General features: G+C 40.1%; 1 protein-coding gene across 7 annotated transcripts in view; it reads left to right on the top strand.

Moving 5' to 3' along the window:
- Positions 1-26,857, top strand: part of UBE2E3 (ubiquitin conjugating enzyme E2 E3) — a 56,022-nt gene that overhangs the window by 24,605 nt on the left and 4,560 nt on the right. For 2 of the 7 annotated variants that reach the window (XM_068196019.1, XM_068196020.1), the window contains exon 4: positions 25,919-26,051. In XM_068196019.1, the coding sequence (XP_068052120.1) occupies positions 25,919-26,051 (133 nt within the window). Of the gene's footprint in view, positions 1-1,395; positions 1,421-1,456; positions 1,540-8,467; positions 8,491-10,964; positions 11,118-11,953; positions 12,540-23,542; positions 23,581-25,918; positions 26,052-26,857 lie in introns of those variants that run through there. The other 5 variants (XM_068196021.1, XM_068196022.1, XM_068196025.1 and 2 more) reach the window with 5 other exon arrangements.

The raw sequence follows: 26,857 nt of genomic DNA on the forward strand, positions 1-26,857 counted from the left end.
TGTAGGATAATGTTGAGGGTTTACAGTTTGGACACCTATAAAGCAGTATCACATTTCACAAAAGAATGAGGAATAAAAAAGCCAAGTTAAAGAAGCCAACAAACAGTAAGCGTGTACCAGATGCTTTTGATGAAAGTTGGTCACCAAAGCTTCTGTTTATAAGAGATTTAAAATTAGGTGCTAGACCTTATTTGAACAACTTTCTGGAAACCAGTGCAGTGTATTCCTGTACACGAAGGTAGCTCTTTGCAAAGCCTCACTTTGCAAAGCCTCACTGACAGAAATGTCAAATAAGATCTGGGAAGAGAGCGAGGTTGTTTGAGAACTTCAGCACAATGCTTAACAGCTCCTCACGCGTGCTGGGGAAGTGGTGTAAGAATACCAGGACAGGAAAACCCTTAATCTTCTTTTATCCATGTTTTTAAATCAGAATAATATGAGTAGCTATAAAGTGATCAAGTCACTTACGAGCTTATTTTTCATGGTTTTATACCAGGTAATTGACAATAAAGGTACAAAATTTGGTACAAGAGAGCACTGGTGGGAAAGGTATATATTTGAACACCCCAGTCAGTAATGTACTGAAGCATGTGCTTGTCTCCCATTGAAGGCACTGGGTTTTGAGCACATGCAGAAACACTTTCCTGAGCTGGGTCTGAGGGAGGGGAGTCAGTTAAGCAGGGCCAAACACAGAAAGAGGAGGGGAAACCAGCATGGTGACTGCAAGTGGGAAATAGCTATTGAGTTCATTATTTTACAAGGGAAAAGCTCTACCTGTAGCTCTGCCATGCACTGCTAAAATTTGTACCAGACCTCAAAACCTCATCTTCAAATACATCTGATCCCCCAGTGCCTCCACAGAGGGTGTAGCCCAGTGCCAGGTCAGTGCATTTGGAAAGCATAGGCTTTGGTGCCTGAGCAGGGTGAGGAGAGAGAAAGCAGGGGAACTAGGGCCTGCCTGCTGTCCCCTCTCTTTGCCAGCTTTCTTGTTGCAGTTTCAGAAATACGCCATTCAGGGGGATAATATTTCTGCCACACCTCCATCCCAGTCTGCAAGCAGGGAGAGGCAGAAATGTGGAGCCAGTAATTTTTTGCCCGCTTTCTTGTTGCAGTTTCAGAAATACACCATTCAGGGGGATAATATTTCTGCCACACCTCCATCCCAGTCTGCAAGCAGGGAGAGGCAGAAATGTGGAGCCAGTAATTTTGAGGAACTGCTCAGAGCATTGCTGTTTGGAAGGACTCTGTTTCATGAGCATAAAATCAAACTACACATTCAGTGCCAGTCTTTTCACCTAAATTTTACATGAGGGCTGAATGCTCATTTAATCCTGTTTATTTGGGGGCATTCAGCACATAATACTAAATGTGCTTGATTTTTTTTTTTATTTGCAGGTCACCTTTTAATGGAGCTGTAAAAGTAAGTGTAAACTGCACCTTCTTTTGTCATCAGTAAGTGCTGAAGGGTGTAATGCTCAGGGCAGGAGTGGCTCTGGGCTCACATGTGGGAGAAGGATGGGCAAGCCCTAGCACTACCCAGTAAGTAAGAGGGTTGAAAGGCATCATGGGCTCTTGTTCATTTGCACTGTCTGTTTGTACAGGCCTCCTCAACGCTACAGATCCTTCTTTTTGGTTTCTTACTTGGGATACTTCTCAGAGGCCCTGTTGTGCTAATCCTAACAAAGACGTGTCCAGAAGGACGGTTTTTGCGCTGAAGAGTTTATCTGCAATGGTTGTCCTGCTTGGTTGAAAAAGGGATCTGGATAGCTTATCTTGATGTCCTCTAGGTCAGCTATAATTGAGAAACAGAGCTCAGGCTGCTGCTCTGTTCAGGGAGGTAGCACATACCCCTTTCAGAGTGTCTTACAGAGGAACTTTGTCCTTGGTAGAAGTCAATTAAGTACACTTTGCACATATGCCAAAAATGCAGGTGTAGGCCAGATGAAGCAGTCATAGATCTCAAACCCCCTTTTCCCCTCCCTGATTTGCAGCTGTTGAATTCATTAGCAGTGCACATAAACGGGAAATGACCCAAAGGGGACTCAAATTCACAGTACATTGTGAATGCTTTGGGCTGTAATCTGGATGGGTGGTGGAATAAAAAGTCAGATCAGGAGTCAGTTCTTTCTGAGCTGCCCTCTTCTGTCACAGGAACAGGTTATAACCCTGCTGTTGCAGATCCTCCTCATTCACTCCCTTCCTTGGCAGCTCCTGTGTTTGAATAGGAAATGTCTGCCTATCTATGGTGGTGGGAGGAGATGAGAATTAGGATGTCTCACCCCAGAAGATCATCAGTCCCTTTCAGGCACCAGGCAGGAATGGGCAGTGTCTGGAGGTGGCTGCCCAGCTGCCACTGTTCTGTGTGTCTGTCTGCCGAGCCTGGGTGCTGCGTGCTGTTTCTCTAGCAGTTGTGTGATCACTGAAATCAGGATTAAGTTCTCATTTCTTAAAGAAACTGTGTGTGTTTACTTTAAATCATAACTTTTTGGAAGAAAACCCAACTGTTTAACCATAGCATTTCCAGGAAGGTGGGAAAAATGCCAAATGGAAGCAAATGTAGTTTTTACTAGTTGAGATAAGCAGACTTGAGGATCTGTGTTACACATGGCTGCCATCATTGCAGAAGTTGTCTTCCTCTGCACAGGGCTGAGCTTCCCCGTGTAAAGTCAGCAATGTAGGAAATCATATAAAGTAGATCTGATGTCTTACCTCAGTGCCAGACATGGGAATTTCTCTGTTGGCTTTTAATCAGTTGCAATAAAAAAAAAAAAAACCACTTTGACTTGTCCTCAGCACCTGAAACACATCTTTATGATTGTCAGTGATTTCATCCCAGTTGTTTTTTTTCAAATCCAAACAGTTTGGATGACTTTTGTTGAGTCTGTTCTGTGAACATGGAAGAAAGTCATGTTAAGTGCCAGAAGCTGGGAGCTGAGAAGGGCCTCAGCCCTTGTGCAGGGTGAGGTCACTGTGGTGTCAGTGAGCTCTTCCATGGAGTCATGTGCATATTTGAAAAGTATAGACCAGACTTGCAGGCAGTGGGCATCTACCAAGGGTGTGTCTTGATTTCCTACCTGCTCTGGGAGCTGCTCTCCCTGTATGAACTGGGGGGTGTGGCTGGCAGCATTAGGAGCAGGGCTGAGGCAGTGCTGCAGTGAGCTGCCCTTCCTGTGCTGCTGGCAGGAAGGCAAGGAGCACGAGGCACAGGTGAGCTGCCAGGCCTGACAGAGTGCCAAAAGGCAGATCTCCACAGAGGCATGAATACTGTAAGGGAACACCAGCTGGCCTAACTTCATCTTGGAGGCTGCCCGTCAGTACAGAGCTGTCACTGGATCCTGTGAGGAGCTGTGTTAATGCAGCAGAGTCTAACACAGCAAAGGCAAGGTGGCCAGTGCCCCTGAGAGGGACTTCCTCCACATCCTGCACTTGTGTGGAGAAGACAACAGGTTCATCCTGGAGCAGGGAGACTGGCAGAGTGTTTTCTCAGAAGGAGCTCTTCCATTGCCTTGTGTCTTCCAGTGTAAAATATATATATATATTTTTTAATTGAAAAAAAGCATTACTTAAAACAGAAAGTTCAGCTGGAGTTTGTCAGGAGGAAACACTCCAGTCTCATGCAGGTATAGAGAGGTTGGTGCAGGACATTTTACATAAGATGCTCTGCCTGTCTCCCAGTTCGGACCCACCGTGTTGTGGCTTTATTTTTTTCAGGCGCTGTGTGAATCAACTCAGGAGCAGGAGGTTGAAGCAGCAAGACAGCTGCTATCCTCTCCTTGGAGACAGGGAAGTATCAGCATGCCACCAGACCTGCTTATATTACATGGGCAAAACATGCTCAGTTCCCTACTTCTGTGTGTTTCTCATCTAAAGGTTAGAGCACAGGCTGAAAGAAGAGGGACTTTGAAGGGCAGAGCCCTCTGCCTAATTATGCATTAGGCCCCTTACAGTAGGTGGCTGTCTCCTAAGTGGTCTAACTCCTATTGTACAAACCACAAAGGAGTTAATGGTGCTCAGTTCCTGCTTTCCCTTGATGTTCACAGAGCTTGCTCCCAAGCACTGTCTGTCTCTGCCTGGAAGCCTGCTCTGTGGCCAGGGAGACACTCGCCCTGTTAGGTGTGAGACAAGGAGGGGCAGGATCATTGTTTCCAGGGAAAGTACTTTCACCAGTTTTACCTGTGAGAGCCAGGAACAAGCTTGGGTGCCTGCCAGTCCATTCTGAACCTGTGATTTGGCAAATGTGAGGTAGTAGGAGGGAGAGCGCCCAACAAAAAGAAGAGAGAAGCATACCTAAAAGATCAGTTTGTCCAGCCGTGTCCTCTGTATCCATGGGTAGTGGAGGGTCTAGCACTTCTTTTCACATGCTGGCCATGCTGCAAGGAGCAGCAGTCTACTGCAGAGGGGAAAAACAGATTGGCAGCCTTCTCCCTATTTGGCCCTTGGCAAGATGTGTACCCTCATGAGTGAGCTTGGAGAAACACTTCCCTAGCAGAAGGCTTGACAGCAATTTAAATGGCTGATCAGGACCAGAGGAACCTGCTTTTGCTTCCAGCACTGTGTGTTGAAAGGCAGCCCACCTCTCCAACAGTCTCATCCTCTTCGTGTTCTTTCTGGCAGCTTCCACCGTGGTGCCTCTGCCTTGAAACACATCTCATGATCCTGCTTTAGACCAGACAGTGGTAAAAGGCTGGTGTGGGTGGCGTGGCTTTGCTTTGCAGTTAGCTGCAGTTACTGGCCATATGTGAGAATGGCGCCTGTTTCAGCTCTTTCCTGACCCATTCTCCAGACAACTTGCTTTTCTGCATCATCCCAGGATTTCTTGAATCTCTCTTATAACCCCTGGCTTTTAGTTGGAGGCTTCAGGATTATTTTGGTTTTTACAGCTTTTCAAATTTTCCAGAAGTCCTGCTGGAATTCTTAGTTGGCTTCCAGGTCTGGCATAAAAATGAGATGAAATATCCATATTCTCCACTGTCTTCTTTTTGTTGCTGGACAGGCAGATTGTTGCTTGCCTGAGCTCTTACTTCCCTGCAGAGACCTTGGAGATGCAGGAAAAGGGCTCAGCAAGGACCTCTGTGTAGGTAGAACAGGGGGCAGAAGTGTCCACCCAGCTGCTAACAGTGACAAATGTGGGGAGAAGCACTGTCTGTATTTGTTTGCATTAGGAGGACAAGGAAACATTTACAGAGAGAGGAAGGAAAGCACAGTTCAAGTATATTTAATATTCATTTGAGTTTAAAAACCCATAAATGTTCATAATCAGATAGATAATTCAAATTTATTGAAGTATACCTTCAACAAGGAAATATTGCAAGCTAAGGGCTTTGTGATTGCTTTGTTGATGGAGGATGGACTTTGCTGAGGTTATTACAGTATCGACTTGAAGAGGATGGATTTACTAACACGGCGGGTGATCTTGTCTGGCCTCAGCCAAGAGAAAAAATGAGGGAAGTTAAGAAACTAGTGCCAGCTTGTGGCATTGGCTGAGTAATCTCAAACAGCTGTAAATTTATTGTAGCTTTAAAATTATAGAAATATATGGTAAGGAAAAGGAAGATTTCATTCAGTAGACAGGATAGTGGCAGTCAAGAGAATTAGTTTACATTTTTATTAGGCATTCTCATTAAGGGAATGGGAGAGCAGGATTTATTTGCTTCCTGACTCATAAGGCTTATTGGGGATGTTTCACTACGGAGATCCTTAAGCATCTCAAACTAATGAAAAGATCATTTCAGGGCTCTTGAACTGCTTTATAGCTTGTGATAACAGAAAGGATGTGTTTATTTCGGGAAAGATTGTTTAACTGGTAAAGAAATGTTCTTAAGCACTGGCAGAGCAATATGCCAGCAGTTGTCACATGCATATGTAACACCATAACTGAATATGGATCTAATCTGTTTACCAAGAAAGTAAATAGTAAGATTGTGGGGTTTGCCCTTGCTCAGAACAACAGTGAATTAACCTGAAGAGATTTTGTTTCTTATGCCAAAAGATTCTATTTTATATTAAGAGACTTTGGAGAGATTGTGGAGGTTCTTACAGATTTTTCTGTAAAACAAATATTAAATCTGAAGAAATTATAAATAGGTTTTTATGTAAAGCATTGGATGTCTAATTTATTTTTAGTTTTATTGCCTCTTTTTACATTGTTTATTAATTCATTGACTAAACTAATTCATTAGTTATACATTATCAATGTTAATAATTTAGTTGTTAGTTTTTAAATGTTAATTATTGTTAATTCATTAGCTACACATTAAAGTATACCTTATGGCTTAGATAAAAGCATAAATTGCCATCTTTTAATGAATTTTGAATTAAGTAAATTAATTCTTACTAGCATTTCCTAGTGTCCAAAGTGTAATACACTGTGTTGGTTTAAAGCAACTCCACTGACACCAGTGACATTAGTTGAGCCTCAAACAAGACTGAGAACAGAATTTGGTCAAAAGGACTGAATACACTTGTTAATTTTAATAATTCTCTGCATAGCCTATGCCAACAAAATATTTCCATACCAACTAAATATACCAACCATTATATACCCTGCATGCACCCTGTGAAATGCTACAGATTAAAATAGCTCTGCTGAAAGCTTTTCAACCTCCTCCATTAAACTTGGGAGGCGTATCTACCCAGAAAGCCTTTAAATAGGAAAATGTCCTCAGTTTTGGATCTTCATTGGCCTTCATTGCCTCCCTCTCTCCTGCCCTGTTTCATGTTTCTTGAATTTGCCACTAAAAGCCATTAAGAGCTCAAGAGCTAAACCTGCTCATCACATTGACATAGGTAGTGAGGAGTCCAGCTTCAGGCTGAGAAATCACCTCCTCTACCTAGATCCCTCTGGTTCCCTGAGGCTAGTCAATGTCTTTGGTAAATCTTTAGAAAAGGGGACAATAGGATTTCCTCCTGTAATGTGCTCTGCATGGAATGTTTCTAAAATTGTTCCAGTCAACATAAACTCTTAATTCTCTAGGAACAGAAGGTAATACTGTGTATTTTGCTGATCTGATTTATCATTTTAAGGCTCTATTTAGTTGACCTCCTGCTGCTGGCATTTGTTACATATCCCAGATAGTAAAACTGAGCCTGTCTGACTTTTCCATAACCACTGGAAAAAGGGTCCTCTCTGCTCCACTCCTCTCCACAAGTTCCCACTGACCCTCTGCTGACAGCTCCTCTGCACTCATGTGAATTCTCCCCACAAGTCTGGACCTGAGCACACAGCTTTTGTTTCATTTTTGGACATGCCTTTGTATGCTGCTCTTCTAAGTAAGAATCAAGATTGCATCCAGCTGCTCCAGGCTATTTAAATTTTTCTGAAAGCATGTTTGTCCTGGAACAGCCCCACTGAAAGGAACGGAGGAGTGGGACATGCCAAGTGTCTCCTTGGCAGCTCTGAACAAATCCTGCCTGATAACATGTTTCTGTTTGTTGTTCAACAGTGGAGTAAGTTTATTGAAATCTCAATGATCATAATTAGGCTTCAAAAGTTAATGTTGTGTCAGCACACAGAAAAGACATTGGATGTTGCCTTGGAGTCAAATTTCAGACTTGGTGTCGCTAGTTCCTGTGTGCGTGGTGCATCTGCCGGACAATGACATCTTTAACCTCTTCTTCAGCAGGTGTTCCCACCTAAGACTAGTAACAGCTCTAGTATAGGGCATCTTGTCCATCCTTTTGGTGCAGAACATACAGAGGCAGGCCCTCAGGTGCTGAGGGAACAATACTGACCCCTTTCCAGCCAGGCTTTACTTTCTTTAAAATCCTGCATGAGTAGCTTCATTTGATGAACAGCTCCTTGGAATGCAGTGAGTCAACTGGTAGAGTCCACTTCAGTCCACTGATAGAGTTTACTTCATCAAATAGCAAATTAGTCTCTACCTCAGCAGAGTTTATTTTTGATGTTTCTGTAATTAAAAAAAAAAACAAAAAACAAAAAAAACAAAAAACAAAAAAACAAAACAACCAACCACAGAGTTTGAGGGTTTAGTTTTTGGGCTTTGGGTCTTTCTGGCTTGTTGTTACATCACCCATGGGACCTGTTGAAGTCTGGAGATGGCATTTGACCTGGAAAATGCCTCTCAGTTACTTGAGTAGGGCACAGCCCAGAGGCCAATAACCACTGTACAGAAAGCCTTAACTTCTCAGCATCACTTGTCTTATGCCAGGCAGGGAAACAGATTGATGCAGCACTCAGCTGGCTTGTTTCCAGACTTCATTCATGCAGTCACCATGAACAAGGCCTGCTCCTGCCTCCTTCAGCTCTGGTGTGTCATACCCAGAGCAGAGTGTGGCACTCTGTGCTTGGGAATAGCAACTTTAATATTTTTCCATATTATTTGTGTGCACCACACGCTGGTGGAGTTTTCCTGCTGCTCTTTCCTCCTTACTCTGGTTGCTGGTTTCTGAAGATGGCTGCTGGAGCCTGATCATTCTTGAAGGATCCGGTCATAATTCAGTAGCTGTGCAGAAATCTCTGAGAATGTTTCTGTAGGTTTTAACTGTGTTGTGTGTGTGTGCTTTTGCCAATATGTCTTCTGTGGTTGTGTCTGTGCTTCAAGACTGGGATATCCAGCCTCAGGCATGTGAAGAACTTTATTTGTCTTTCAGGGAGAGTTGGTTTAGTTCAGATGTGCTGCTGCTGGGATAGTTTTTTGTCTTCTTCAGTAATGCAGCTATGTTTTGAATCTAAGTCCTCAGCTAAAGTAAAAGTAAAGTATTTGAGAAAACTAAATCAAAAGAAATCAAATGTTTCTGTTATGTATTTAAAAAATAGTCTGTTTACAGTTTTATTTATTGAGGTAGAGGGTGGGTGAGATAATGTCTTTACAGATGAAAACCATTCTCGCAGCTGGGGATCTGCAGAATAAATTATTAAATCTTTTGTATTTTTTTGTGAATATGTGAGTATTACCATGTATCATCTCAAGCTCTGATTTAGATACACATTGCAGAAAAGTAACTTCAGTGTCATGCATCTGAAAGAAAGCACGAGTCAGGGAAGCAGCCCTGTGCAGGGCAAGCATCATGGTCAGGGAACTGAGAGAAAGCAAGGAAACTCTCAGCATATTTGGCTGAGAACTGACTGTGAAGAAATCAGAGGATTTTTTATGTCTTGCCATTTTTAGGCTTTCTTACAAAAAATGAGGATTTGGAGTAGTAAGCTACGAAGGAATGCAGCTGTTGCTGCTGCTGCTTGGATAACTTTACAAATACCCAAGTGTAAAACAGTTGCAAATCTGAATGTATTTTTATGGCAAACAGGCTAATTGCAGTATCTCTAAAATTGTACATACTACTGTCCCCTACTGTACAGCTGCTTTAAATTTCTGGGGTTTTTTCCAGTTGAGGATGCTGGTTTTGCCTGTTTTCACATGCATTTGCTACATCCTGTAATATTTCATTCCCTGTATATTTGCCTCATTCTTCTGTTATGACACTGGCATTAGTTTGAAGTCTTTCCTAGCAAAAAGACCCTGCTATTCTCCAAAACTTTTTCTTCCTTATCAAAGTTAATGGTTGTATAACATGTAGTTCCTATTAGCAGTGAAACTATTACCATCATAATTCTCTCAAGGGATGTTAGTGGCGAACTCAGCTTGGCATATGAGCCATAGCTGTTCTCTGGTATTTTGGTATTTTGACTTGCAGGGTATAGACAGTTTGCTGTATAGGTTATAGGTACAAAATATTTGTCTTACTAACAGGTGATATCTCTGAAATTGTGAAACATTATATTAGACAGAGTGTACAGTCAGGTAGTTAAAGGGAATGTCAGGAACTTATAGGAGAGTTTAGAATTAAAGTTGTCATGTGTAACTTTGAATTTAGCATTACCAAGTTTATGAATCATATCCTCTAATATTTCCTTGTCATTTTCCTTTTTCTTTTTTATTCCTTACTATTGAAATATTTCTAAATTTAAAAGAAAGACTTTTGAGGAGAAATAAATGTTGACAGGAGGAATATAAGCACTGTTAATGGATCAAAGTATTTCAGGTAACTGCAACAGATTTGCATTGATATAGTTTTGAGATTAAGATGCAAACAGCTAGAGGCTATTTAGACTCATCATCCTCTTTAGACTTAATTTACAGTAAAAACATTATTATTTTGATATTACGCAACAGATGTAAACCAGCTAAGAAGTATTTTGCCAGTGTGGGGAGGGAAGGGTTGAAAGTGAAAGAATGGCAAGGAGGATGGTAGATTCCATCAAGTGACCTTGCAGCGGGGAATGCCAAGGCCTGGAGAATAACAGTGTGGGAAACCATATATTATGCCTACTGCTGTTTATCCTTTGTTTGAGAAGAAGAATTTCTGTGTAGAGATAACACAGGTGTTTACAGAAACTTGGAGGCCCTCTCCCAGACATGCTTGAGCTCCCTGTCTTGGGAGAGAGATCAAAACAGAGATCATAAAAAGCAGAGAGGAAAGTCACAGCATGGTGTTAACCCATGCGTGTGTGGCCCTTTGATAAATGGGTGCAAACAGCAGCCCTGATGCCCTGCCTGGGACTGGGCTGAGCCTGACGGTGCTTGTGCCCTCATTTTGGGTGTCTGCAGCCCAGTGTGGCTTTGGGATCCTCTATCCAAGTGAGGTAACAGAATATACTCTCTGCATTTCAGCTGTGTTTTTTTGGTTGTCCTCAATCAGCTGATTGTTGATTCATACAACCATATAAAAAGAGGGTCATTTGACTGGAAATTCAGGAAGAAAAAATGCTCTAGTTCTCAGTAGTTGCTGTTAGTTGTATGGCATGCTCAGAAGTAAAGTTTTGTAAATAAAACTCCTCCAGTTTGAATATGAGTCTAAGGTGAGTAATTCAAGCAAGTTGAATTCAGTGATGGTGAATGACACTTCGGTGTTGCTGTGTGTCTGATGTGTATTTTCAACAGATAGGAAGCATGTAACTGTGTCTTTTATAATTAATGTTTCTTCCTTGAATCTGAGAGATTGTCTAGGAAAAAGAATTTTGTCTTCATGGGATGAGGATTGCCTTCATTGTAAGAAGAGTAGCAGTTAGAAGGATTACTAGTGGCATATTCAAGGAAAGGGCAGAAGATCTTTTTGGAAGAGATGGGAGGCATTCAGCTGAGCCAGATGGAGAAAGAGAGGTAGAGAAAACATATGCACATTCTGGGAGAACTGCAGTCAGTCTCTGCTGGCTGAGTTTTTAGTGAAGACATCCCTTTTTTCTTGCATTCCTGAAGGGAGATTGAGAAGGCTGTGAACAGAGTGGGAAGGTGTAAAGAGCTTGAAAAATTGAAGTATAAGGAGGCTGGAAACATACAGTCTGCAGAAGTGGTACATTAATTTTGTGGACCAAACTTGTCAAAATTAGTCAAACAACAAGTAGATAAAGCTGGATGCAAGTCAGTGTTTAAAAGCTGGGATTTATTTTTCTGTTGGCTGCTTTCTGATGCCAGATAGACAGCTATGTTTAGATTATTTGTGCTTGGCATATCAAATGTACCATGTTGTTTAGATACAACCCTTAGCCATTCCTGCTTCACCTTTTTCTTTGACTCTATGATCTGCTGCTTGGAGCTGTGCCCAGAGACCATTCAGAAGCTAAAATCCAGCCTGTTTGTTAGGCAGCACTTTATTGGAAGTGCCAGCAAAATTGCCTCCTGGCTCTTATTTGGGTTTGAGAGTGGAGCCTGACCTTCAGAGCATTAGGGATTTTGAAGGCTGGGATATTTGCAAGGTGGGTCCTTGCTGCTCCATTCCTGCTGCCTGAGGAGGGTCTCCAAGAGGCATCCCAATGCCACTCTTTTTCCAGAACCTGGCAAGTTTCACCCTTTTCAGTGCTCCACAAAGTTCTCACCACATCACACTGCAGGTCTGGTCAGGATCTGTAGCTCCAGTATAATTGAGCTGAGTGGATTAGTTTATGACTGTGTAGGCAGTTGATTTTTAAGTGACTAATGTAATTCTTGTTCGTAGGAAGGCTTGGCATAAGCACTTAGTTGATCCAAGAAGCACAGAAATGCCAATCTGCAGAGTATATATAAAGGTTTCAAAAGGGAAAGAAGAACACAAAGAGGCATCATCAAAAATATATCACCATGACATGTTCCACTTCATACTGCTAATTGCTGTCTTTATACCTTGAGTGATTTAGCGCCTTGTGTAAGGCATGGATTGCTGCATCTTCCATGGCTCAGATGAGTCAGTGGTTATTGAGGTCATGCCAGGTGCTGGAGGTCTCTCCAGGGCAGATATTGAAAGGGAGGTGCAAGTTCTGAAGTGTTTGAGAGGCATGTGAAAGTGTTATAGATTGACTGATTCAGAGCATGCTAGGTGATCTATCTTTTCAAAAAGCCACACTTGTAAAATTACTGTTATAACAAATTAAATTTGTTAACATTAAAAAAAGAAGAAGACTCATGAAAGTGTTTGAGGCATTCAGGATACCTTGGAGAGCCAAGTGCCCTGAAGGAAAATGGTGTAAATCTTTTCTTTGGTTTTAAATATGCAGAAACTTAGGATGGGCTCCTGAGAGCTGCCAAGGATTGCCAAGATTGACAAGGAAAGCTTATGGAAAAAGTCAGAAATGACTGATAGATCAGTTTAGCATTGACTGTCAGCAGGAGAATAGTACCACATTTTGCAATACTTCTCTTCATAGAATATATTCTAAACAGTTTTTTACTTTTGAAAAAAAAACAGTGTTGCTGCTTTAGCATTACACTTTTGACTCCCATGTGGAAGCCCACGCGGGCCTCGAGTTCACCGCAGTCATGTAGTTTAGGAGCAGCACTGCCTTGAATGAATGGGGCTTCTTACTTCCTTTCTCCCGAAGGCACAGAGGATGTAGCATGTAGTAGAAGGGGCCAGTCATTTCCAAGTTTTGCTGCTTGGGCCATGCCAGCAACAGAGGTATTATGTCATTCTGTGCCTGCTAAAAGGGCAGCTTCATGTCACCACAGTCTTCCTGGATGGTCATCCACATGTGAACACAGCTAATTCAATGTTTGCCACTTCCTTTTTGCCACGGAGGTTTTTAGGGAACACTAGTATTTGCTTGAAAAAGTAGCTCAAATTAAGATTGTGATTTATGTGTCACATGGTTTGGGATGTTACTTCTGTAGTGTTGGTTCTTAGAAACTTGATGTTTCGAATGCTTTTGAATATCATCTACTAAGAACCTTATTTTAAGTTAGTATTTTGGAGAAGGGAGGTAAGATTATGCTTATAACAGATGACCTTCAGCCCTCAAGGAGTACAGTGTAGTGCAGGCTTATTACCTAAAATGTGTGCATCTAAATACATTTAAAACTGAGTGCTGATAAAGGTTACTTATTTTTATAGTATGTAATTGAAAATATCCTCAGGGTAGAATTTGTACAAAATGAAAGTGAAGGTATTGCTTCCAATTTTAGTCGTGACAGTCTTTCTGCAGGTGGCATTCAGCAGTCTTGGTGTTTTGCCCAAGGTGAAAACTCTTTTGTCCAAAGAAGTTTAAATAAAGCAATGCTGACATTAAACAGGACATTCCCACTGTACAGCTACCAAAAATCTGTATGTCACCCATTCCTATTGGCTCTGGGCATAGGATCTTCGGTAGTTCAGGGTCCTCTTCCCTTCCATAGCACAGTGAGAGCATGGTCAGACATTTGCTTTGCAATTAGCTGCACATACAGAGATGCTGCCAGCTGCTTTCTGTGGTGTTTCAAAGCCCTCCCAACTCTGCCAGCTGGAGGATTCGTGTGAATGGGGTCTATATTGGGGTCTATAGTCCCACTTTGTACTGAATCCATCCAGTTACTTGGTAAGTCTCCCTGTGAAATAGGTTGTATCAAATTGACAGTCTCCTGTGTCAGAAGTACTGCAGGATCAGAAATACTCAACCAATTCTTCATCTTTTTCACTACATCCTCCAAGAGGAGACATTTTAAAATCATTTCCATCCTTGTAAATAGTAGACTGGAACGCTTAATGCTCTGCAGAGTATATCTCTGCATTGCCACTAGCATTTATTTGGAGTAAAATGTTGTGGACAAAGCTGTTGCATCTAAGTAAATGTCTGACTTGGTCCACTTCTCTTTTCATCCCCCTATAAGATTTTATTTTAGGTTATCCTCAATAAGTGCAGCACTTGAGTGGCCATGTGCTTGGCAAAACACGGATAATTTACAACTGTTGTTTGTATTAATTTTTTGTCATTCTGAAGTTATTTTAAAAACACAGCCTAAAGGACTTCTTCCAGAATTCATATGTTTTCACATAAATCTGGAAATGCCCGTACATCTGCTCAGATCTCCAGAAAAGTGCATTTAGTACATCAGTTTCATGCTGAAGTGTTAACATTTTAGGTTGTTTTATTAGGAGAGAATAAAGAACTCCTGCCTTGTTGAAAATTTGTTACACAAAATAAGGATGAAGAGGTTCCAAAAGAGCTAATGCTAAGCATTGGAAACTGGATGAAGCTGTGCAGATTGGAAAGATTTCCAAGATATCTGGTAATTAGCTTCCAGTTCTTATGGAGTCCTGGCCTGTGAAAGCTGCTGCTGCTTGGTGAAGGGAGAACAGGAGTGAGATGAAGCCTAACTCTGAAAAGCTGGATCTTTGTGTTCACAAATTATCAGTGGGCTATTGAAAACTCTATGACTACCCCTTTGGAAAACTAACTCCTACCAAAAAAAAAGTCCAGTATTTCTCCCATTGCAGGATTGTCTTCTGTTCTGGCATTTGCTTGGCATGATGGGGATGTTATTTTCCACTGGGGTTTTTTTGTTCTGTTAAGGAAGATTTAAGCAAGAAAGAAAACTTGCTATTTGAGTTAGTTTTGTAAGTTGTCTCTTGGGAGCATTTGTCTACACCTGGTTATAGGATAAGGGGTGTTTGTGGGGTTTCTGAAGTTCAGATGTATAAACCTTCAAACACTGAATGGAAATTGCTGAGACCTATAGTGCTTTGGTTACTTGTCAGAGACTTGAGAGACCACTTCTGTACCCTGTTCTGCCCCTTACCTGTGCAGGTACTTTTATCAAGTCATTGCCCTGTCAAGTTTATTATTCTTTGTATAAAAGAAAATATGGATCTTGTCTTAGATATCTGCAGTAAAAGTGGTTAAGAACAAAATGATATATTTATTACTTCTTTTTTTTTTACAAATATTTTACCATCTAAACATCAGCAGTCCCAGCACACTCACTTCTAGTAAAAATGTTTATCTTTTCAGCTCTGAGTCTATTAAGTGCAATGAGCAGACAGCTTGTCTTTAAGTTAATTTTATAGCAGTGCACTACTTAAAAATTAGGCATTTGCAGCAGAGAAAAAGCTTTGTTGAGATTTGTTATCAGAAAGAAAATTATTTTCCTAGATTGCAAATGTAAGCCAATGTGTGGTTAAAGTGTTCACTAAATTATACTGACTGAAAATATGAAGGAAGTAGAGTTACATATGAATATATAATATTAGGACATGTTGGAAGAGATTATACTTAATTTGTATATAATCTGATGAATTTTGCTGCAGTAGACATTACTTCCACTGATAAATCATGCTTATATCTTCAAATAAAAACCATACACAGTGTGAGCCTTTTCTTCTTAAGATCACAGCCATTCCATGTCTGTGTTGTAGCAGTATCTAATTCCTGAATGTGGTGCAACTGGTGCAGCTGCCTGAGCTATTGGAAAGAAGGATTTAGCAGCCATTGTCTGTGCTGTCCACGTGCTTTTGATTTGCCCATGGTCTGAGCTTCTGTATCCTGCTGCAGGCAGTAAAATGCCACTTCCCAACAGCTGCCTCCAGTCTGGGCTGTGAGAGAAAATGACTTTTCTTACAATGGAGTTCCAGCGTATCTTAGTCTAGTGGTACCAGTGGTCCAAGCTCAACAGCAGAATTCCATGGGGGTCCCAAATCCCTTGTCCTAAGCAAATTCACTGCTTGTCCTAAGCAGTGGCAGCTCCCTTAGAGAGGGGTACAAAGCCCTACTCCCAGGGCTAACCCAAACAGTCTCTGCACCTTACACTACCAACTATATCCACAGAGAACATTTGCTTTGAATATTCAATTATTATTGGTAGAGGAAGCAATAGTTGGGCTGGATCTGGCTTTTCAATAAACAGATTTTACTAGGTGAGACTTGTTTCACTCACATGTTTATGACTTCACTTTCCCTTGAAAAGATTATTATTTTCACATTTTTCTTTAGCGTAGTACACTTTTGTGGAGTAAAATAAACTCATATCAGACATTGATTTATGTGTATTTGTATGCATGATGATATCTCTATTCCTTTGAATTGCTCTGCTTTTGGAACTAAAGTTGGTATTCCCAGAGTGTTTTAATGCTTTTTATCCACAAATTACATTTATATATTCTCTGTACCAAGTGTTGCTTCATCTGTCTTCAGTTCTGCATTACACAAAGCAGATTCTTGTCCTCAACTGATTTGTTTTGAGACTCTCCAAACACTCATATTTAACTGGTGTGGTGGACATTGTTGGGCTAATGTTTCAGAACCCAAATGGAGCCTGCCCTGTCCTCGTACAGGACAGGTAATGCTCATAATTTTGGGTCACTCTACAACTCACATACTAAATGAACATTGGGGAACAGTGTCAGAGAGAGGATCCTGAGCCCCAACTTTATCCCTGCTGTAGCTCTGGAGCTGCACATACAGAATATAATTCCAGCATGTGTTAAGCCAGTTCAGGTTGAGCTGCTGCAGCCCCCTCTTTTGCCCTCCTCCCCACTGCAGCAGTTCTTGTGCTGGTGCTGGCATCTGAGCCAGTCTGCAGCCAGCTGCTGCTTCCAGGAGTCTTGGCAGCAATCACTGGTTACTTCTCAACTTGATCAGCACCACAAAGCAATTAATAGCAAATAATAAATTAGATATGTAAAAATTGTCAGCAATGATAAACTTGTTCCCTGCACAGAATGCGAAGCTTGTCATAATTTTGCTCTAAGGAGGATTTAAAGCTCATAGCCAGAGTTCAGGTGTTAATTTCAGTGGAAAAAGGAAAAAAAAAGCGAGAAGCTCATTTAATCAACCTCAGTGTAGGAAATTTTGTTGGCCAGTGTGGAGACATAACTAAAGACAAACCTTCTGAACACTGACCTGTTGTGCTGAACAAGGTTCTTGAGTTTTGCCTAATCAGATTCACGCCCCTTCAAAACAGGTAACTACTTTCAATTCAGCTCGTCCGCATGGTGACCCCAAGCGTGTTTGGAAAGGAGCTGGACTGGAGAAGGTGTCTATATTGCATGCAAGGTGGAGAAAGTCTTGGTGTATGAACTGGGAAAGAACAATTATTTTTTCAGAAATACAGCCTTTTTCTAGTTACAGAGATTTGCATCAGACTTTTATGACTTCAAGGTAGGCACCTGACACAGGGAGTTGTGGCACAGCATTTTCTGGTTTGTTATGCTGTACGGTCTGATGTGGAAATGGATAGAGGCAAGAAGAAGAAAATATTTAAAGGTAATAATAAAATTACATTTGGGAGAAAGCCTGTGCTAGAAGGTTAGGAAGACTGGACCAAGAATTGACTTAGATGCTGAAAATACAGACTTCTTTTGAATGAAAATATTCAGTGCTTGCTACAGGTTAACTTTCAGGAAGTTAGTATGAAACAGGTCCAAGTACAGAACTGATATGCCTGTATTAGAGGTCATAAATCCCCAAGAAGGTGCTTCTTATTCATAGTGTTAATGTGTGGTAATGGAGGCAAGGTTATCTGACTGACTGGTTTTGTCTTTACTTCTGCGTGAGCAAGCTGGAACTTCTTTGCTGAAGTTGAAAGCTGATTTTTTTAAGAGTGGGGAGGAATGCATCTTTTAGCTCTGTTGTTCTGAAGTGGTAGAAAAGCCCAATCCTGGACATCCTGGAGATGGAGGAGGAGGTTCCACTGTGGGAGCACCAGGCATGTTGGGTGTTCATCTTCTTGACAGGTGGATACACACACATTTCAGTGAAGGTGACTTTTCAGCAATTCTCTTTCTTGGTCCTTCATGAAGTACCTGAATAAATCATGTTCTATAAATTGCACTTTATCCTTTTATGGTATTAGAATCAAATTTTTCCACAACATTAACGCCGTTCACAAGTTTAATCACAGAGTCTGCCTTTAGGCTTGAATTATCGGATGGTGGTGATTCTCTAATTCACCAGTGTGCTTTCTGTCTTGAAAAACACTGTTCGTAGATGTTCCTTTCAATTTGTGGATGAAGGTACCTTCATTAGAAAGCAAAACATAATCTGCAGAGAGGTAGAAGATTTTTTTAATACCTTGGTCACATTTTTTAATGCATTTGGAATTGCCTAGCAATTAGGTATTGGGCGTAGCTTGATAGCTGGGGATTTCATTTGAATAGCTTAGTTAACTTGCAGGCTTAGTCTGTTGAAAATTGCCCACTTCTTGTTCTTAGGCATGAGTATTTATAAGTTTACTAAATTTTTAAGGTTGTATTTTTAATTTAATTAGGTCTTTTAGTGAAATCCTTTTAACTTCTTTCTTCCTCCATCTGAAGGGTGTGCATAAGGGATGTTGGGAACAATAGGTTTTTCTCTTTGTTGACATTAAAAGTGTTATAGAAAATATTGGTAGGAAATCCTAAACTGTATTTCTCAGTGTCACTTAACTTTGTGACATGAAGATTTTGCATTGAAGAGTGGAGGTGGCTGATACCTGAATCACATGGATGCCTCAGAACAAATGAATGACTTATTAAAAATGTAATCTCCAGAGGGTAAGGTGGTGGTCTGGGATTTGGGAGTTGCATGTTGCAGTCATACTCCCCAGCACACATTTTCTGGATATATTTGTGGGCAGACACGTTAAACTAAGGCTGCACAATTTCTCAGGTACCGTGAGATTCTTTCAGTGTGAATTGCTAGAATCAGTATGGAGATTAAACATACTGAAGAACAAAATATGTGTGTATCCCAAATGAGTTTTGTTTGTGTTAGGAAGTTGAGAAGGATTCTCTCTCACAGAAGAAAAGCAAAATTTTCCATGTTTATTAAACTGAGGTTCATCAGTAATTTTGAGTGGAAGAAAAATGTGACCCTGCTAGATAAATTTCTTCAACAAAGTGATTTGGCCCTACTAGAAATTGAGTTTTATATAAACAGCAAGAAATTAGTGTTTTGACACTAGCACTACAGGTCTTTCAACACTGATGAAAGGGATCTGGTCTTTTATTTTGTGCTAAATTAAAGCTTTGTTATTATGAACACATGGCAGAGTAGCAGGAAATGTTTCCTTTTACTGACTGTCCTGCTCTGTGTTTTATTATGTAGTATGAATAATTTCTCCTTTGTAGGCATACAAGAGGGACTTCTCTGCATATTTCAAGTTAGTTCCTGCTGAACATTTGTTTTATTTTTAATTTCTTTATGCCTATGAGATTCAACTCACATTTGGTAAACGTTTTTGTGTATTGCCTGGGTACACTCCTCTGTCAAGAGCATAGACATAGAAAATCTGATGTGTTTTTTTACATGGTTTAAGTTAAGTATTTCTGTTGTAATTTAGCAAACTGTGTTCTGGTATTTAGTTACTTTTTCAAAAGAAAAATTACAGGAATTCTTTCCCCATAATTGGCTTACGTTGTCCTGGAAGATGGAAAGGACCTGCACAGACTTCTAACTGCAGCAAGAAAGGTCCTAGGAACTAGCAGGAATACAAGGAGGAAGATAATCTAAAGCTATTGTAGCAATGAACCAATTTAATGGGGCTTTAGGCAGTGGAAAAACTGTCAGCTTTCCAAAATACATTGCTTGGGTTTTCTACACATTACAGCTTTGATGGAATTAACAAATGATTTGTTACTTAGCTTCCTTTGGTAACAACAGCATATATTCTTCTACTAATGGCAAGTTTAGCACTGGAGGGTCTAGTGGTGTAAAACACATCTTGCCCTTCAGGGTGATTAAGAGCAGACCTGCACTGGCTGAGGTCCCCTGATGGTACAGTGTGACCTGAACCAAACACAGCCACGTGGTTACATTTCTAAGCTAGAGCAAGCAGCTAAAGTTCCTGCCCTACTCTGGCTGCAGGAGGGGAAATGACATCTGATTAAGGATAAAGCTAATAATCCATTGATGGTTTTTGAATATGTATGGTTTAGCCAAATTAGTTTAGGCTGGGTCAGCACTTTGCTTGGAGTAGCCACGCTGGTCTTGAGGAGCTCTCAAATTGCACTTGCTTTTCATTGAACCATGTCCTTGGGTACAAGTCTTGCACTGTTTTATAAGCAGTTGAATTATCAGGGGATCCATGAGGTAAAAATAGTTTTTTTGGTTTTTTTTTTTTTAATGCTAATTTCTAGGTTTCAATCATAAGGACATGATAGACTTTAGGGAAGTGACACAAGGAAAGATTTGTACACTGAACTAGAGCCTTATATCCTCAATTCCACAGAGCCTCTGTGGATCTGCTAGAAGCAGTAAATAACCTTTTCCAGCAAACAAATGTAGCAGGTAGTACAGTGGCAGGTAAAATAAAAACAGTTATAGCTATATAAAGAACAGAATAGACTGAAACTTTTTCTTTGTAAAAAATTGTACATAACATCTAAACCTTAGTAATAGTAAGTACCTTATCAAAATGTATTTTCTGCACAGTTTTTATACATTGCTGTAGACAGCCCTCATGTGTCCAACCTTAGAAAAATGCTGTAATCCTAAAATTAGGGCTATATTTGTAGCTCCTGCCAGTGAAACTAGAATACTTTCTGTGTGTATAGGATGGGGAAACATTTTCTGTGTAGTACCCAGATTCTTTAAGTTGAAGTGCTTAGGCACTGGTACTGATAATATGAATGCTGAGAATAAGCACTCCAGAGAGCTTTGTAAATAAGGCATTGAAAAATAAATAAAATAGAAATTGTTATCCATGCTTGTCATAGGTCACAGAACTGAAAGCCACACACAAACATATGCCTTTTAATTAATGTTCATTTCCTTTCTTGCAAAACCACAAGAGTGCCTCCACACTTGGAAAAGAGAATTAAGAAAACAAAAAGGATAATGGACAAATTTTCTTCAAAATATTGAAAATATCAAAGCAAGAAAATATTTTGAGCATTTTCTATTCCCATGCTTAACATTAAAACATAACTACTAGTAAGTGATTTGTGCTCTCTCCAGGCCTCACTGAGCAACTCAGACAGCTTGCACCAGATAGAGATCCTTTGGTTGCTTGTGAGATTATTTTTTGTTCTTTAATTACCAACAGCATGACAGTGTGTATCTGTAGCTAGATAAAAAGGTAGTGTGCTACTAGATAGGGTTGTCTATCTCTATTTTCACTCACTTTCTCACTGCATGGAGGAGTGTGGAGGATTTTCTCAAGTGCTGAGCTTAGTGGCTTGAGTTAGGAGCCAGGCTCCCCATGCTATTGGGGAAAGGTAGGTGTCACCAGAGGGAGATGGAACACGTTGGTGTTAGGGAGTATTTTGATACTCCAGATGCTGCAGTCGCTCTTCTCTCTACCCTGGTTGTCTGGGTAGCCTGAGGGGCAAACATCAGCATCCACACTAGATATCCTCTATGGTAAATATGAATCTCCACCTCTGTGATAAGTTGAAGTTACCTGAGCCGGGGGCATTTTTCTTCTACTGGAAATGAGTTCATCAGGCTCAGAAGTTGAGATGGTGAAGCAGGCAGACTCCCTACAGATTGGATCTGCATATTTACCTGAATTGTATATGCTGGTGGGATCTGTCACAGCCCCTTTAGTATCTCGTGGTGTTGCACTGAACTAGCTAATTCAACAGCTTTAGCTGAGACAGTGGTGTCCAAAACACAGACTTTTGTGCTGGTAACATCCTCAGTGCCTTTCCTCCAGCAGGATTTGTAAAAGTCAATTTCCAAAGCTATGTTGAAGATTTTGCAGAACTTCACTATACTGTAGCATTATGAAGTGGATTTCTCAAGCACAAGGTTATGGAACATGCTTGAGGGCATTTTTCTTTCTTTACTTAGTACCTTCAGTTGAAATAAGAAAAATCAAAAGAGATCTCTTATCCCTCTCTTAAAGCACTGTCTTCACTTACACTGCTGTAAAAATTACACAGTGACAGAGTTGTGGCTGAGCAGTCTTCCAAGAGTTTTACTTTGGCTGAATCTCATTTTGAAATAAATGTTTGGGAAGGATGGAGGGAGGTTTTTCCTTACCTTCCTTTCCTAATTCTCACCCTAGGTGCCCCATTTGGTTTGTTAGCTGCTGTCTTTGTAATAATGAGTAGAGGTCTTTTCCAGCCTTTACAGTTCTATGATTCTGCCTGCTTGGGTATCACACCTAAGGGTGGAGCCTTTGAAAGGAGAATGTGAGAAAATATTCCACACTTAAACCTGTGCCATGTAGGCACCCCCAGTGGTTGTTGTGGTTTTTTTGAGGTGTAGACCAGTACCTTTAGTTCTATGATACCAATGACATTTCTTATAAGACTTCTAGAGTCTTGACAGACTTCACTGTTTGAAGCTTCCCAAAAACAAGGACACCCACCCCTCAGTTGTATGCCATTGCAGACCCATATTCTGTATAATAATAAAGCCTAACACAGAGTTAACATCAAATTTAGCCAAATTACATTTTCCTTCATCCTTTTTCTTCTCTGTTAGCACAGTCTCAGTACTATAAAGTTGCATTCTGTCACCAAATTTAGAACCTTGTGTTTTAGAGGAGGGCTGGTGACAGCAGTGCATTAAGTAAATGCAGAAAGCAAAATGCTACCAGCATCATGTGGGTCGGAAATTTCTTGTCCTAGTTTCTTGTCCTGTATTTAGTTCCATATGGGCAGCTTCAATGCATTTTGATTTAACGAATTGTAACAAAAGCTGAACTTGGATTTCTGTAACCACTGCATTGGGATTGGTTACAGAACTTCTTGCTTCAGAACTTCTTGCTTAGAGGTTACAGAACTAACAGGCTTTTTGCTGGTGTGGATGCCACTGCAGCCACATGAATGTGCTTAGCACTGTTCTGGAAAAGCTCTCCTTCATCTTCAGGAAACTTGGGAGCCAGGGTTCAGCAGAGTTAGGTTTGACAGACCTGGTGTGATCCCGTTGGCCCCTCAAATTTAACCTCATGTCTTTTCAAATTCACCATCTGAAGTCACACTTCTAAATTAAATCTGTTCTGTGCACTAACTTGGCTACAGCATGGTCATAAATCTTTTGTCTTATCTGAATCAGGTATATATCCCTCAGTGAAGTGGCGTAATGAATATTTGCCTAGGAAGCAGATGCAGCCAGTTAACTCTAATTTATTTTTTAAAAGTAATCCATCTTTAATGTATGAAGTAAACCCCCCTAATTTTGCAAATAATATTTTGTCATTTCAATTAAATTGCTTTGTTATTTTGTCTGAGATTTTTTTAGCCCATATTGTAAAAAAGAATAATCAAGTGGATTTTTTATTGAGCATGAAGTATTGGTGCCTTTACTGAATTTGTGATGTTCTGAAGTAATTCAGGAGGACAGCAGGCTGTTAGCAATGGGCTGCACTTGTATGCTCTGTAGCCAAAACACTGAAGTTGTCCTTCAGACCTGTTGCTCCATCAAGATTTTGTGTTTTGTGGCTACCAGCTCATGGATGCCCTAGCTCTGACTTGGTAAGTGATTACCAGATAGTTTGACCCTGGACTGGTGCTGCACTTAATCATGACTGATTCATTGTGCTGAAACATGTCACTGATTTGATAAATCCATTTCATTAATTTGATTGAATTTCATCCAGCTGTTGGAGGTGTATCAAAGAAAGGTACCTGACATGCAGGGCAAGAGCACTAACCTCTGCATTAAACTATAAAGCAGTCATTAGGACATCTTATGCTGAAATTGATTTGCTCCACAGAAATTTGGTTTTCAAGCCCAATACTAATTAGCTGTAAGCTTGATGAATGTCAAGAATTAATTGAAACATTTCAGTGGCCTGTGTGGTTTTTAAATGTCATCATTATTGCCCCAATATTTTCAGTTCCTACACTAATTGTTTTTTAGAAAGCATGAATAAAATTCTCTTCTGGAGTGACTGAAGGTACAAATGGGTCATTGCATTACCAAAAATGAACCTGTTTGCTTCTAGATTTCCCTTTTTTTTTTCCTTAAAATGTATCTAGTATTTTCCTTCCACTTTTATACATGCATTTCAAATAGTAAGTAGGATTTTAGACTCAAACTTTATTTTTGACAGCACTTGTTTGTTGTTTTTTTTCCCTAGAAAATGCTCTTTTTTTTTTTCCCCAGGAGAATGCTCTGGAGGCCAGCATTCTCTTGTTACCTACTTTCATTTTGGCAACAGGAAAATAGTTACAGCTTCATAATTTTTTTTTTTTTGCTTTTAATTAAATAGGGTGTCATCCAAATTCCATGATTATTTTGTCCTGTTTATGAAAGAACTGCAACATTTGGTACATGAAATGTCTGGAAGATAAAAAGCATCTTGGAAATTTATGAATTGAAAGAGAATTCATAATCAAAATTATAATTTTTTCTCAAATATCATCTTAATGTAAAAATAGCTAAATTTTGTGGGGGTGGATTTCAGACCCATAGTGCAGACTGCTCATATTCCTTGTCTCTTATGAGTGTCTCCATGTTTGACTACATAGTAAGGATGAATGTCCAACATGTTGTGTTACAGACTGCAAACATATGTATGACAAATACGTGGGCTGACATGACATAGGAAGAGCCTTTTATTTCTAGGGATTTCCTCTGTGTGTCGAGGAGTTCCAGAAACCACAAATTCCCAGGCTCCAGTGTGGTGCCGTGCCCTGTCACTCACTTCATGTGCAATTCACGTGTGACAGTCCTCAGGGCCTGTTCCACAGAGGGACAAGCATGGGGCTGCTTCAGCATGTCTGGGAAATGGAGGAGGTGCCTGGGGAACTGCCCCGGTGGGGAAAACTGAAAGGATCTTTTACAGTGCTGTGTCATTGGCTTATCTGCATAGATGTGATCAAGCCACTGTGTCTGCATGAGTTCAGTGCTGTTGCTCTCCATAGCAGTCAGTTCAATAAGTTTGGCTCTCAGCAGGGTGGATTCAGGACGTTTTGTGGAAGGTTAGGTTAATTTTTATGCAGGCTTGCTAAAGATTTGATTTTTTTTGGTGGTTGTTCCTTTTGGGGGCGAGGGGGAAGGGAGGGGTTTATTGTTTGGTTAGGGTTTTTTGTGAGGAGGTTAGATGGTTACTGTGTGATAATAGCATTAGTGACAGCTCAGAAGTTGAGAAAATGATGGATCATTATCCATTGTTTCAAACCTTTAATAATTAATTATGCAGTAACCCTTCCCCTAGTGAGAAATGCATTCTTAAAATAACATTTTTTTGGCTCGTTGTCTCATTGCCGATTGCCCAGAGGCATAGCACAAATATATCCTGAAGAAACAGTTATTTGGAATGACTGCTGCAAGAAGCCCCATTCCACATTACTTGATTCTCTCACTCTTCCCTAGTTTTGCTGCCGAAGGGCATAACATTTCACTCTAGCCTATGAAACAAGTAGCATTAAATGTGTATCAATATATTTGAAAGCCACATTTTTTATGAAGGTGTGATCTGTTAAATGCTTGGAGAAGACAAATTTGGTCAAGATGTAAAACTCCTTTTGTGTACAAATATGATGGCATTGAAAGGGTGATGTAGAAACTCAGAGCAATGACATATTCAAAAAAATAGATCTGGGGATATGTTTTGGACAGTGAAAAACCAGTAGTGCATGGTCATTCTATTTCATTGCTGTCTCTCCAAAGGGACAGCAGAGTACCCAGCTTTTGTGCCAGTTTAAAACACCTAGCCCACTGAAATTAGCTGGAAATTGAGCACGTGTTAAAAATAATCAAATGGTTTTTATCCAATAAAATGAATGCTGAAGGAAATCCATAAAATGCCTCTCTCAAAGGTACATCTGACTCTTTCTTTCCCTCTCTTCTTTTTTCTTTACACAGTGCCGGTCCTAAAGGAGATAACATTTATGAATGGAGATCTACTATACTTGGACCTCCAGGTTCTGTATATGAAGGAGGCGTTTTCTTCCTGGATATCACATTTTCATCTGACTATCCATTCAAGCCACCAAAGGTAAGGGTAAGGTTTTTATTGTGCTTATAATTTTTTCACGTGAGAATACAGCTTGCAGCCAAGTGACTGCACATTGCTTTCTGAGTAGCAAATTTGTTTAAGGTCTCTTGAAAACTACAACATCCAAAATCTTGGCTTGCAGTCTCAGAAAAATCCCATCTAATTTACTTCTTGATTACCACAGTCAGTACTGATTTCCAAACTTCACCAAGTGATAAATGAGATGTTAATTCTGATCAACAGGTAAGATTCAAGAAATTTTAGTTCTAGTAGAAGACAACAGAAGACTTTTTTATGTTTCCTTCTTCTCATTCTAGCTACTAAAATATATGTTTAATAACCTTTCCTGTTATGAGCCAGATTCTATATTAAATATTACCAGTAATTAAAAAAAAAAAAGAAAAAGCTAAAATAAGTTCACATAGAAAACTGGAATGTTATATTGTGACTTTAAATTGGGTAAATTAGTGTGATGAATTTCCATTATTTTAAAATGTCTATTTACTACTGCTAAAATCAGCAGTCTTGTTTGATAATGTTTTTGAGCAAAAGCTCTTTTTATTAAATTAAACTAATCTGAAATTAAAATGTCACTTCCTTGCTCAGAAATAGGATGGACACCTAATAAATTGTAATTTACTAATGGATATGAAAGCATTTAAAGGTCATTTCCTTTTCCCCTCCCTTAATGTCAAATTGCCAACTCTTGACCAGATCACTAGAAAGACTGCAAAACTCTCACAACTAAATACATTTTACCATACAACATTCTACGACTTACATCTTTGGGGGCTATAACTATGTTA

This window comes from Anomalospiza imberbis, chromosome 7, assembly GCF_031753505.1.
Source record: "Anomalospiza imberbis isolate Cuckoo-Finch-1a 21T00152 chromosome 7, ASM3175350v1, whole genome shotgun sequence".
In the NCBI taxonomy this organism is placed as follows: domain Eukaryota; kingdom Metazoa; phylum Chordata; class Aves; order Passeriformes; family Viduidae; genus Anomalospiza; species Anomalospiza imberbis.